Source organism: Marmota flaviventris, chromosome X, assembly GCF_047511675.1.
Source record: "Marmota flaviventris isolate mMarFla1 chromosome X, mMarFla1.hap1, whole genome shotgun sequence".
NCBI lineage: Eukaryota > Metazoa > Chordata > Mammalia > Rodentia > Sciuridae > Marmota > Marmota flaviventris.
The window spans coordinates 32852212-32865110 of record NC_092518.1 but is presented as its reverse complement, the minus strand read 5'-3'; the positions used below and the strand labels follow the sequence as shown (position 1 = coordinate 32865110).

The 12899-nt window shown below is 47.9% G+C and overlaps 1 protein-coding gene across 4 annotated transcripts in view; it reads left to right on the top strand.

The window, feature by feature from the left end:
* Window positions 1-9303, top strand: part of Bcor (BCL6 corepressor) — a 47793-nt gene extending 38490 nt beyond the window's left edge. For all 4 annotated transcript variants that reach the window (XM_027927338.2, XM_027927335.2, XM_027927336.3 and 1 more), the window contains 5 exons: window positions 1627-1793; window positions 2922-3067; window positions 3962-4039; window positions 4223-4379; window positions 5381-9303. In XM_027927338.2, the coding sequence (XP_027783139.1) occupies window positions 1627-1793; window positions 2922-3067; window positions 3962-4039; window positions 4223-4379; window positions 5381-5672 (840 nt within the window). In that variant the 3' untranslated portion in view covers window positions 5673-9303. The remainder of the gene's footprint in view (window positions 1-1626; window positions 1794-2921; window positions 3068-3961; window positions 4040-4222; window positions 4380-5380) is intronic.
* The last annotated feature ends 3596 nt before the right edge of the window (window positions 9304-12899 follow it).

The window sequence follows — 12899 nt, the reverse complement described above, 5'->3', positions numbered from 1 at the left end:
CTTGTCTTAGAAAAGGGCATAAAAGGTTTTCCAGAACCCACCTCACATCCTTGGGTGGCCTTACAGATGAGTGACCTAAGAGTTTAAGAGAGACCGCGGGGCTCCCCCTTCCCCAGTGGCCGGGTGTCAGGCCCCCCACACGCTCTGACGCCTCCCCATTCTCAGACCCTGACAGCTCTCCGCTGGGCATGGCGCATCAGGAAATAGTGAAACCTGATTTCTGGTAGCAGATAGTGTTCAGTGTGTTTTAAAACTTTCTTAATCAAGGTAATAAAGCATTGCATAAATTACTGCTCCGCTTACTGGGAGCGGTTCATATTAATATTTTAACACGCCAAAGAAGGAAGATTAATACCAGTGATTCTCATGCAAACTGTTGACACAGAGTGCGTTCTGCAAGGGGGGGAGGGGAGGCTCGTTTTGTTTCATTTTGGAAATGTGTAGGTTGCCGTCCATGGTCTACCAGATTCCTGTCATTAGCTTAAGTAAATAAGAAAATATTGTATTGATCCAGCCCCGAGGGGCGGGGGACAGTGGAGGAAGGTGGGGGGTGGGGCTGTGTGAAGACTTTATGTCATCCCCCCTCCCCGCAAGGTTCTGGGGATGGAACCCAGGCCTTGAGCAAGCTAGACACACCCTCTGCCATCTGTTGAACCTATAAACGCACCTCTCTGTCCTGGTTAACCTCCTGTGTTGGGGGGATATTCTGCCTTGGTCATCCTGGTTTGGGGAGTTTTTGTTGTTGTTGTGTGTGTGTGTGTGCCAGGGATTGAACTCAGGGGCACTCAACCACTAAGCCACATCCCAGCCCTATTTTGAGTTTTTAAATTTAGAGACAGCGTCTCACTGAGTAACTTGTTGGTTGCTGAGGCTGGCTTTGAACTCGTGATCCTCCTGCCTCAGCCTCCGAAACCGCTGGGAGTTCAGACGTGCCCCATTGTGCCCGTCTCACCCCACTTTTCATTTAGACTTGTGCCCCCCACTCCTGCCTGTTAAGTGGCCTGAGAAATGAGAATGCCCTTGTTCCTGCTAATGCTTTGTTTGAAATGGTAGCAGCTGAATCCCTCTGACCTCATGCTGGAAACTGGGTTAAGGATTTTGTGTGTGTGTAATTCCAGGGGCTCAAGAGGCTGAGGCAGGAGAATTATGAGTTCAAAGCCAGCCTCAGCAACTTAGCAAGGCCATAAGCAACTCAGTAAGACCCTGTCTCTCAATTAAAAAAAAAAAAAAAAAGGCTTGGAGATGTGGCTCAGTGGTCAAGCGTCCCCGGATTCAATTCCCGGTACCAAAAAAAAAGAAAAGAAAAGAAAGAACTGTGTAGTGCAGTAGAAACCCAGGCCTTGCTTAGGCTAAGAATTTTTGTGAGTCGGCTTACACCCTCTCACTGCCCTGGGTGTGGGCTCCTTCAGAGGAGGAAATGGAGACTGAAAAAGTTGAAGCATCGTTGGCTCCGAGCCAGGTCTCAAAGTCAGTGGCTACAGAGCCCTGGATGACACCATCCCTGAACTGGCCAAGCCACCGTGGGTTCTGGGGCCCTGGGGTGTGAGTCTTTGAATACTGCAAAGCAGTCTCCCCTGATGAGGTCACTGTGGTGATCCAGTGGTGTCTCCCATCTCCGCCCCACAGGAAGTGGTCTTGTACTGCCTGGAGAACAAGATTTGTGATGTGAATCACCGTGACAACGCAGGTTACTGTGCCCTGCATGAAGCTTGTGCTCGAGGATGGCTCAACATCGTGCGACACCTCCTTGAATATGGCGCTGATGTCAACTGCAGTGCCCAGGATGGAACCAGGTCAGTAGTGTGTCTTCCCTTGGCCTGGCCCAGCAGGGCCCAGACAGTGGGTCTCAGGGTACGAGGAAACCTTGGGAAGAACCACAGAGGGAATTGAATTCTTGAATTGAATCAAACAGACCTTTCTGGCCTATTTGAATGTAAATGTCCCACTCCTGGCCAGGGCTGCAGCGCTCCCATGGGCCAGAGCCCCGAAAACATCAAGGTCTGTGTGAATGGTCAGGGGTGTGGCCTTTAAGACCCTGGGCTGCTTATCACCCTCTCTGAAATCACTACTTAAAAAATATCTGTGAGCTGGAAGTCCCAAGTCACAGAGACCAACTGCCCTCCCTCCACCGGTTCCACAGGACCTGCCTCACCACCCACATCCCAGGCCCTGGCCCTCGCCCTGTCCTTGACCTCAGTTTATTGGTCAGAGCCCAGGTCTGAGTCAGCTCAAGCGTCTTCCTGGCTCCAGCACCTTAGGGCCCCGCCTGGGGTTCCCGGATACTCGTTGAAGGAGCCACACAGAAGCTTCGGGTCTTCTGCACTTGGTAGTTGGCATTCCCTCAGAATGGGGCGCAGCTGGGGGCAGTGGGAGGGCTCTGTACCCTCCCGAGGACACACCTCACCTAGCCCTGTGCATCATTGGTCAGTGTGTGGCCCGAGCCAGGCTTTCAGAACAGTGTCTGTGCACTGGACACTGGGCGTGGTGGATTCCTGCCCCGCCCCCATTGGATGCTATAGTAATGGCTTGTGCCTTGGCCTCTGTGATGATTGGGTTGTTTTCTCTTAATCCCATTCAGTTTCCTTTACCTGGTGAATCGCTATTGCAGTTCATTGAAAAGACTTATTTTAGGCTTGACAACCTCCTTAGGCCTGGGATTGAGGTCAAGTGTCAAAATGACAGTAATTACTTGCAGGGCCTTGGGCCCGTCCCTGTGCCTCAGCCTCCCCTTCTGCAAAAGCAATGACCTTGCTCACCTTACTCCCCTCCCGGGTGAGATACTACACCCAGGAGGCCCAGCAGCCTGTGGCACCCGTGTGCCCTGTGTGCCCTGTGTGCCCTGTGTGCCTGTTACTAAATGAGACTACTTGGGAGGAAGTGGCACGGGCCCAGTCTGAATGTTGTCGCACCTCTGTCCCCAGGCCTCTGCATGATGCCGTGGAGAACGACCACTTGGAAATTGTCCGCTTGCTTCTTTCTTATGGTGCTGACCCCACTTTGGCTACATACTCAGGTAGAACCATCATGAAAATGACCCACAGCGAACTGATGGAGAAGTTTCTCACAGGTATGACAGAGCCCAAGCAATGTTCTCATCCAAAAGTTAGATTGGGGGCCACCGGCCGGTGTGGCTGAGCGGTACAGCTCTTGCCTGACACGGACGAGGCCCTGGGTTCCATCCCTAGCACTAAGTCAGTTCCTTACCAGACTCTTCCTGCCAAGGAACGCCACAAGTCAGATGGTAGGAGCTACTTTTAGATTGGGATGTGACGGGGCAGAAACCAAAAAGGCTGGGTTTTTTTAAAGCTCTGAGCGACAGCAGCCGGGCGTTGGGCCTTTGGTATGAGGTAACCCTACGCTAGCAAGGCCAATTGATCTCTTTGCTTGAAGATTCTAAAATGTTTCCTAAAGCTATTTGCATTTTCTTAATGCATTTTTCACTAGAGTATGGCTCTTAGGGTTTACATCATGAGTCTGGGTGAAATGACTCAAACGTCCCCTGAGCGAGATTCTTTGGGTCACTTTGCGGTGCATGGTCTTGGGCTGACCCGTCTTCTCAGCCCCCAGACACTGCAGCTCAGTTCCTTACCAGACTCTTCTGCCCAGCCTTGTTTACCTTGTGTTGCTCAGCGCATCAAAGAAAGGGTCCATGCAGAAGATGCTACTTTGTTTTGGCGTGTGAGGCTGGAAGACCCCATCACTCCCCGGTCTAGCTCTGGTTTTGGGGGCCAGGGTGATCTGTGCCTTGGGAAAAGAGGTGAACAGATCTTGTCAGACACCACAGAGAACAGGGCTGCGGATACCACGTTGGTGATCAAAATGGGAAGACAGGAAGGGACACGCCAGCCTGTTGTGAATTGAGAGGACAAAATACCTGCGCAGGGGTGCCCCCCCCCCATGTGCACATCATTTTGTTCTCACCTGGAGGTTTTTGTCTTGTTTTTCTTCCTGTTCTCTGCAGATTATTTAAATGACCTCCAGGGTCGCAGTGATGATGACTCTAGTGGCACTTGGGAGTTCTACGGCAGCTCCGTGTGTGGTGAGCAGCTTTGTTTTCCTGGGGTCTCTGGGGGAGGGGATGGGTTGGCCGGGTCTAGTCTGTGGGCGAGGGCGGGGGGCGGTGGGCAGCAGAAGCAGGGCCCAGTGGGAGAGAATCTTGCTATTTAGGACCCCCCTCGTTCTAGTTTAACCAACTCCCCCTCTCTCTCTTGCCCCATATTAGAACCCGATGATGAAAGCGGATATGATGTTTTAGCAAACCCCCCAGGTCCTGAAGACCAGGATGACGACGACGACTCCTACAGCGACGTGTTTGAATTTGAGTTTTCAGAAAGCCCCCTCTTGCCGTGCTACAACATCCAAGTGTCCGTTGCTCAGGGGTGAGCATGGCTCTCGGGTGGGGCCACACATGGGTGGCAGGAGGGAGAGGCCCCTTGTAAGCAGACGGGTGGGTGGGTGAGTTCTCAAATGTCCATGGACCTCAGATACTGCCATCAGCCTCTTCCACAAAGGGCACACGTCAGATTGACTAAGCTGACCAGGGCGGTGCAGCAGAATACAGATAGCTCTCAGTTGAAGGTTCGAGTCACCCTCACGAGACCAAGGGGCATTGAAGTCAGTAGCTAGAATTTCACAGAAGAGTCGGCATTTTGGATACTTAAGTCACTGAACACTTTGGAAAAGGGGTTCCTGGTAGGCACCACCTTCTTCAGACTCCAATAGGTCACCATAGGGCCCTCCCAGTCATTTGAGGTCTGATGGCCTTCAGTGACATACTACCTTCTCACCTAAGGATATGTGACACTGGGGAATCTTGATCCTCAGATTTGATTAGGTCCAGTCTGGCCCCTATGATCTGGGTAGTTAGTGTCTTGGGGTGTCCAAGTCAGGCTGCTGTGCCTTCGTGCTACCAAAGGTGCTTCATGAGTAAGGTGGTTCTCAGGCACTGAAGCTGTGAACATGTATGCCATCACAAATAGTGACGGAAATTGGAAAGTGTGGCAGGGTGTATATAAGGAATGTAACACCTTCTTAAAATGTCACTCCAAAAAGATTGAGGGATAGAGGGTGAGATGCAGGCCTTCTGCGTTTATCATGCTCTGTTGGTGAGAGTCTGTGAAGAGGTCAAAGAGGTTGGGATGCGGACTTGCTTCCCCCAGTAACATGGACAGAGTGGCGATCAGCTGGATGAGTGGGACTCAGCCAGTTAATTTCCATCAGCAGTGGAAGCCCTGAGCTTTCTTAAGTGGATATTTCTTTAGAGACAGGGTCTCGCTGAGTTGCTTAGGGCCTCACTAAATCACAGAGTCTGGCCTCCAACTTGCCATCCTCCTGCCTCAGCCTCCCAAGAAACTCACCCACTCGTCTTGCTCTTTTGCAGGCCACGGAACTGGCTGCTGCTTTCTGATGTTCTCAAGAAGTTGAAAATGTCCTCCCGCATATTCCGCTGCAATTTTCCCAACGTGGAAATCGTCACGATCGCTGAGGCAGAGTTCTTCCGGCAGGTTTCTGCGAGCCTCTTGTTCTCTTGCTCCAAAGACCTGGAAGCCTTCAACCCCGAAAGCAAGGAGCTGCTGGATCTGGTGGAGTTCACCAGCGAGCTGCAGACGCTGCTGGGCTCGTCCGTGGAGTGGCTGCACCCCAGCGACACAGCACCCCAGGACTACTGGTGAGCGCGCAGGCGCCCCGTGTACAGTGTGTCATAGTGTCAACCCTTGTGCATATGTGTCATAATACGACTATTTCTGTAAAGAAAGGACACTATTACATATGAAAATATCTCTTCTTTATATAAGAGAAATTACTCCAGTCAGAAGGACTTAGAAACCTGTTCTTTTCTTTTTAATCTTTTAAGTCGGTTTTTACAAAGTTGTTATAACGTTTCTTTACTTTCCAGTGCTTTGAGATATGTATGTTTTTACTTGGAACATTTGTTTGTTTTCTGTTCTTTTTTAAGGAGAAAAAAAAAGCTGTCAAGGAGCTGCACACTTTGATTTCATTTCATACAAAGCTCTGGTGACGCGGTGGGTAACCGTGTCACGTGTGGTCAGGACCGTGTGGTTGGTTTGCAGGGGCGCATTGGGTGAAGGCACTTGGTGGAGTTGTACCTTTTATGTTTTGTTTACAGAGCACCTGCTCGGGCCAGGTAAATGCTACTGGATGTGATCCAGTAGTGTGTAATATAAACCCAAACCATATCCACACACGACAACTAATTGTATGAAACTTTTATATCCTAATTTAAAAGCTGTGAAATTAGTTTTCACGCATCAAACCGGATTGTTTATATGTTTAAACATTTTATGCTCTTATTTAAAGAAGACTTTGAGCTATTTTTTTCTGTACTCTGTAAAATATTGAAAACTAACATAATATGTTGAGGTTGCTTGAAGATGTACATAAAACTAAAATTTTCTGGATTGTGTGTTTATGTTTGAAATCTGTGTTTTAACTTTGTAAGTAAATTCTCTGCCTTTGTATTTATATTTTACAAAAATTTTCTTAAAAGGCAATAAAACTGTTGAGGAAAGGAGAAAACGGCAGTATCTTGCATCCTATGTATTCCTAAAGGGTGGTGGTTGTTGTCGGTAATTTTTTTTAAATGAGGTTGATCTTTTCTCTATGGATAATTTTTGAACCACTTATAGTCTCCATACACCAAAGTGGAAGCTATATGCCTGTAATCCCAGTGACTCAGGAGGCTGAGGCAGGAAGATCTCAAGTTTGAGACCAGCCTCAACAATTTACTGAGGCCATAAGCAATTTAGCGAGACCCTGTTCTCAAAACAAAAAGGGCTGGGGATGTGGCTCAGTGGTTGAACACCACTGGGATCAATCTCTAGCACCAAAGAAAAAGAAAATTTGACTACAAGATTTCAGAGGAATCGCCTTCAGAGTAGGATTCGGAGTCCTATTCCAGGAGCGCAGTTCTTAGATATCAATCTTTGTCCTTGGTTCTTCTCTTCCCCGTTCATCTCCTTTGATGCCTTGGCAGGCTCTTGCGTTGCATTTGACCTTGACCTGCAGCAGTCCCACATCATGGCTGTTGTATCCCCCAAAAGTTTGTGTTTGAGACAATGCAAGAAGGTTTACAGGAGAATAAATCCCCTGATGGGATTAACTGAGTGTTCACTGGCGGCAGGTGGGGTATGGCTGAAGGAGGTGGCACTGGGGGCGTGGCTGTGGGGTCTATATTTTGTACCTGGAGAGTGGAGTCTCCCTGCTTCCTGATCACCATGTGAGCCGCTTCCCTCTGCCACACTCTTCCTCCATGATGTCCTGCGTCACCTCCAGCCCTGAGGAATGGAGCCTGCTGTCTATGGACTGAGACCTCTGAAACTGTGAGCCCCCAAATAAACTCTCTTTTTGAAATTATTCTCATCAGGTCTTTTCTGACCAAAACAATGGCCAGCCCTTGATCTTCAGGGGAGCTGGGTTTCTCCTAAACTCCCATATTTGCTGGTCACTCTCCCTTCCGGCTTCCTTTGGTTGTGTGGCCCTTAGCTTGCCTGGCCTCAAGTGAAGTCCTGAAGAATCTGCTCTGGGAACTGTCATTTGGCCCTTGATTTCATCCCACATCTCTTCAACACCTGTCCTTCATCGCAGAGTCTAGAAGTCTGGAACTACTTGCTTCCCTTGCAGCTAGGTTCTCCAGCGTCTTCCCTTGGGCGGGCTGCATGGGGTGGAGGCCCTTCTTGGTTCAGCGGCTGCTGGGCCATGCATTCAGTGAGATGCAGGCCCCATCCAGTGCTAGAATTCCAGAGTTTTCCTTGACTGGTTCCTTTAGCCCTTCCAAAAACCTGATAAACATCTGACTTGTTGCATCATATTGATGTCCCGAATGTCCTAAATGCCTTCCCATCCTGCTCAGATCCCAGAGACCTCTGAGGCACAAAAGGACAGATGGGTCACTGGAGAGACCATGGGCACACTGTGAGTGGAATCCTGAAGTGCATGGGAGATAGGGAAGGCTGGTGAGGGGACAGCCAATATGGTGTGGTCAAAGAGCTCCATGGGGAATGGCAGACAGCGCTCTCTCGCTCTCTGTCACTCGCTCTCTCACTCACCCACACACACACACACACACACACACACACACACACATACACACACACACTTCTTTTGGAAGTCATGGTACCAAACAAAATTTGGAATGGACCCCAAACACAACACAAAAGGGTAGCAAATAAGACTGTTTGGCTCTCCTCGTTTTTCTGATTATAAAGATCCGAGCGTTCTAGAAATGAGGTTCTCCTCCCCCCTCTGCCAGCCCCCTTGCCCTCTCTTGCTGATAGTTGGCTGGATTTTTATTTCCTAGGAAACCACCTCCAAAGGCAGACACTCAGCCCAGCGACATGGACCTGCAGAGAAGATTTCAACAAAAGTGGACTCGGTGATCCGCAGCCACCTGTAGGCCACCAGGGGCTCCCTGGGGGCTTCAAGTGTTTAAAATAGTGACCACTCGGTGGCATTTATCTTTTTGCCTTTGGGCTTAAGGCAAAGGGAGAATCCCCAGGCCAACTGGGGTTTCCATCTTGGGTGGACGCCATTGGGTTCATGAAGCCAAGAGAAGGGTTGAGCACCCCGGGCTTCAGGGCCATGGGGGACATAATAACCTCTTGGCGTAGGAGACCTCCAAACTTGTGCTTTACCAGATGGAAGAGCGGACAGTTAGAACCAACACTGGCCATCAGAAGCACAAGTGCCGAAGACTCCTTGGACCCCACAGATGAAGTCATCGGGGCGGAGCAAGATCTGGGGTAGAAGGAAGCGCAATTCATAGCAGTGGAAGGGTCACAGACACGGACCGGGTGGGTCTTCTTGGGGTGGCACTCATCACTAGGGTGGAGTGGTCGTGGTGCTCCCTATACTGAAACAGTGACCCCAGTCCAAGAAGGTGACCCAAGGGCATGCACTTCACCCGGGTTGGAGGGGACGCGCCTTGGGTAAGGTGTGATGACTAACACGGTAGAACCCCAAACAGAACAGGTACAGAGCATGCCCTCTGGAGAGGACCCTACTTTGGGTCTGTCCTCCCTAGGGATAGACAACAAAAGTAACCCTTTCAATTTCTGTAGGAGTCACCAAAGGTCAAGGTTATGCCCTTTGTCTTGTTCTTTTTCCTTCTGGGTAGGGTGCTGTTGTGACAGCTACAGCTAAAGCAGCCACCTTGGGGCAGGAGGTTATGACATCAAGTGCTCCAGAACAAGAAATGTGAAGAATCCCAGGTCCCTGAGCCAGAGCCACTGTGCCACCCACCTGGCCTATGCTGTTAAGAGAAATAAACTATTATATTAAAACTACTGTTCTTTTGATGTTTTCTCCTCCTTTAGCCAAATCAAATCTCATTAATATGCTTCCCATCTGGGTGAACTTGGACAAACTGCTTACCCTCTCAGCCGTGTTTTCCTGTTTTGTCAAAATTGGTCTAATAGTTGTAATAGCAAGAGGGAGAACACCCACATCTCCAGTAGTCGGGCACTGGTGAAATCCAGCATATTATCATTAAAAAATGAAGGAAAATACTCAGTTTAAAGCATATACACCTATCTGCTTTATTTTTTTAAATTATTTGGGGGGAGGATACTAGGGATTGAACTCAGGAGCGAGACAGGGTCTCACTGAGTTGCTTAGGACCTTGCTTTTGCTGAGGCTGGCTTTGAACTCGTGATCCTCCTGCCTCAGCCTCCTGAGCTGCTGGGATTACAGGCATGCCCCACCACGCCCAACTTGGCTTTATTTTTAAAAATTAAAGTGTTCACAAAGACTTAAATGGTCACCCCGGGGCTGGGGATGTGGCTCAAGCGGTAGTGCGTTCGCCTGGCATGCATGCGACCCGGGTTCAATCCTCAGCACCACATACAAACAAAGATGTTGTGTCTGCCAAAAACTAAAAAGTAAATATTAAAAAATAATTTAAAAAAAAAGGTCACCTCCGGGAAAGAACTGGGACCAAAGCTCTGCTTCTTCAAGTGTTCCCAGAGTATAGATTTGACTTTAGTATTTATAGAATTATAAATCAGAAGCAATTCCTGTAAGTCAAGAAGCAAAATGAGGGGCTAGGAGTGTAGCCCAGTGGTAGAGCACCTGCCTAGCACGAGTGAGACTGTGGGTTCCATCCTCAGTCCCACACACAAATAAGAAGAAGGGCCGGGGAGGCTGAGGCAGGAGGATCGCAAGTTCCAAGTCAGCCTTAGCAACTTAGCAAGGCCCTAAGAAACTCAGTGTCTCTAAACTTATGTCTCAAAACATAAAAGGAGGCTGGAGATATGGCTCAGTGGTTAAGTGTCCTTGGTACAAAAAAAATAATTAAAAAATAAAGCAAAACAAGAATAAACCCATGCATCCAGTTGGTAGCACAATCACACAGAGAACTATTTTGAGTGACTTTAAGACAAAAATAAATCGATTGTATAATCTCTTGTGGATTTACCCTAAGGACAGAAAGAAGTGTAAAACATTTTAAAGTGTTTTCAGTAATCCTATCCTTGGTGATGGTGTCAATATTGTTATTCTGAGTCTGTCCTGTTGTGAGATAAAGAAAAAAGAAATGTTGGTATTGACCACTGGGATTTTCAACGTGGAAGAAAGGAGATGGAAATACACGATTGATGGGATGAGATCAAAAATTATGTCATAGTTGAAATTAGAAATAGCATTATGAGAACGGAGGGTGGGGCTCAGTGGTTGAGCACTTCCTAGCATGTGTGAGGTCTGGGCTTCCGTCCCTAGAACCACAAAAGCTCCAAAGAGAATATCACTGAATTTGTGATATACTGGGTTTTTTTTTTTTGGCGGGGGGACCAGGAATTGAACCCAGGGGCATTTAATCCCTGAGCCCCATCCCCAGCCCTATTTTGTATTTTATTTAGTGACAGGGTCTCCCTGAGTTACTTAGCACCTTGCTGTTGCTGAGGCTGGCTTTGAACTCGAGATCCTCCTGCCTCAGCCTCCCGAGCTGCTGGGATTACAGGGGTGCACCTGGCTGTGATATCCTTTTTCTTAGAAAAGTTTGTTTGCACTGAAAAATCCTAAAAACAGTGACTGATAGAAATGAGCACCACTCGTCCCCAGACTGTGGTTTCTAAATACCCTTTCCCACTAAAAACTGCAGGTCTCTGAGAAATGGTTGATTCCACTTTGGCACAGGAGAACTGGAGGAAAGTGTCACTATATACAATAAGCCAGGGGTCGGTCATATCTAAAAATCTCAGTAGCCAATTTTGAAAAAACCCCACTGGATCAATATAGTCCCGTGGGCACATTGATGTGGATAATAGAGACAAATATAAACATTATGTATGCTTAATTCCATGAGGTCACAATGGTATGCAAGATAGCAAACTCCTTGAGCCCCTTCAGAGAATATGGGGGAGGAGCATGTCACCATGTGAAACCTGGCATGCAGGCAAGATTGCATTTGTCCTTCCTTCCTTATAGGAAAATAAATGTATTCCAGTCCAGAAGAAATGATGGAATGACCAAAAACTTGACCTTGAAATTGACCAAGCTATGGAAATACAATGTCAGCCGCACATGGAGTTAAAAATTTTCTAGTAGCCTCATTTTAGAAAGTGAAATGGTGCTGGGCATGGTGGCACACATCTGTAATCCCAGTGGCTCGGGAGGCTGAGGCAGGAGAATCGCGAGTTTGAGGCTAGCCTCAGCAACTCAAGAAACCCTAGGCAACTCAGGGAGACCCTGTCTCTAAATAAAATAAGCACCCCTGGCTTCAATCCCTGGTATCAGAAAAAAAAAAGTGAAAACGGGGTGTAGTTCAGTGGTAGGGCACTTGTCTAGCATATGGGACACCCAGGGATCCATTTCGAGGTCCAACAAATGAACAAACCAGAGCCTCACCCAGTGCTACACCTGTCGTACTAGCTATTGGGGAGGCTGAGGCAGGAGGATTACTTAAGCCCAGAAGTTTGGGACCAACCTGGGCAATACAATGAGGCCCTTTCTCAGGCAATTTGCAAATGTCTAAAAACCAGAGTTGTGGTTTGGGGGTGTTTTTTGTTTGTTTTGGTTTATTACTGTGCTGGAGATGGGACCCAGGATATTTTTTTTTAAAGAGAGAGAGAGAGAGAGAGAAAGAGAATTTTATAATATTTATTTTTTAGTTCTCGGCGAACACAACATCTTTGTTGGTATGTGGTGCTGAGGATCGAACCCAGGCCGCACGCATGCCAGGCGAGCACGCTACCGCTTGAGCCACATCCCCAGCCTGGGACCCAGGGTATTGGCCATTTGAGGCAAACACTCTGCCACTGAGCCTCATCCCAGCCTGCAGATTTCTCTATGTATGCTTATTCAAATAGTTTTTACTTTTGAACCATGTAAATAAACATTTTTTAAAACATTAAAAATAGATGAAGAGCTGGATGCAGTGACACCCGCCTGTAATCCCAGCAGCTCGGGAGGCTGAGGCAGGAGGATCTCCAGTTCAAAGCCAGCCTCAGCAACCAATAAGCAACTCAGTGAGACCCTGTCTCTAAATTTAAAAACTCAAAAAAGGGCTGGGGATGTGGCTCCATGGTTGAGTGCCCCTGAGTTCGATCCCTGGTTCCCTCTCCCAAAAATAAATACACATTGATAACATTTCCACATAAAGAATTAGTCTAACTTTGAGCATAGTACTCCAGTATAAATCCTCCATGGAATCAATTCTCAAGACAAAACAAGTGCACAAGTATCTTGAACTTCACTCAACAGATTTCTTGTAGTAGTATTTGTATTATAATTTCCTATTCTTTTTTTAAACTTTTTTTTTAAGAGATATGGTCTCCCTAAGTTGCTGAGGCTGGCATTGAATTTGCAATCCTCCTGCCTCAGCCTCCCATGTCATTGGGATTATAGGCATGCTTTTCCATGCCTGGTTTCTTGTATTATGATTCTGA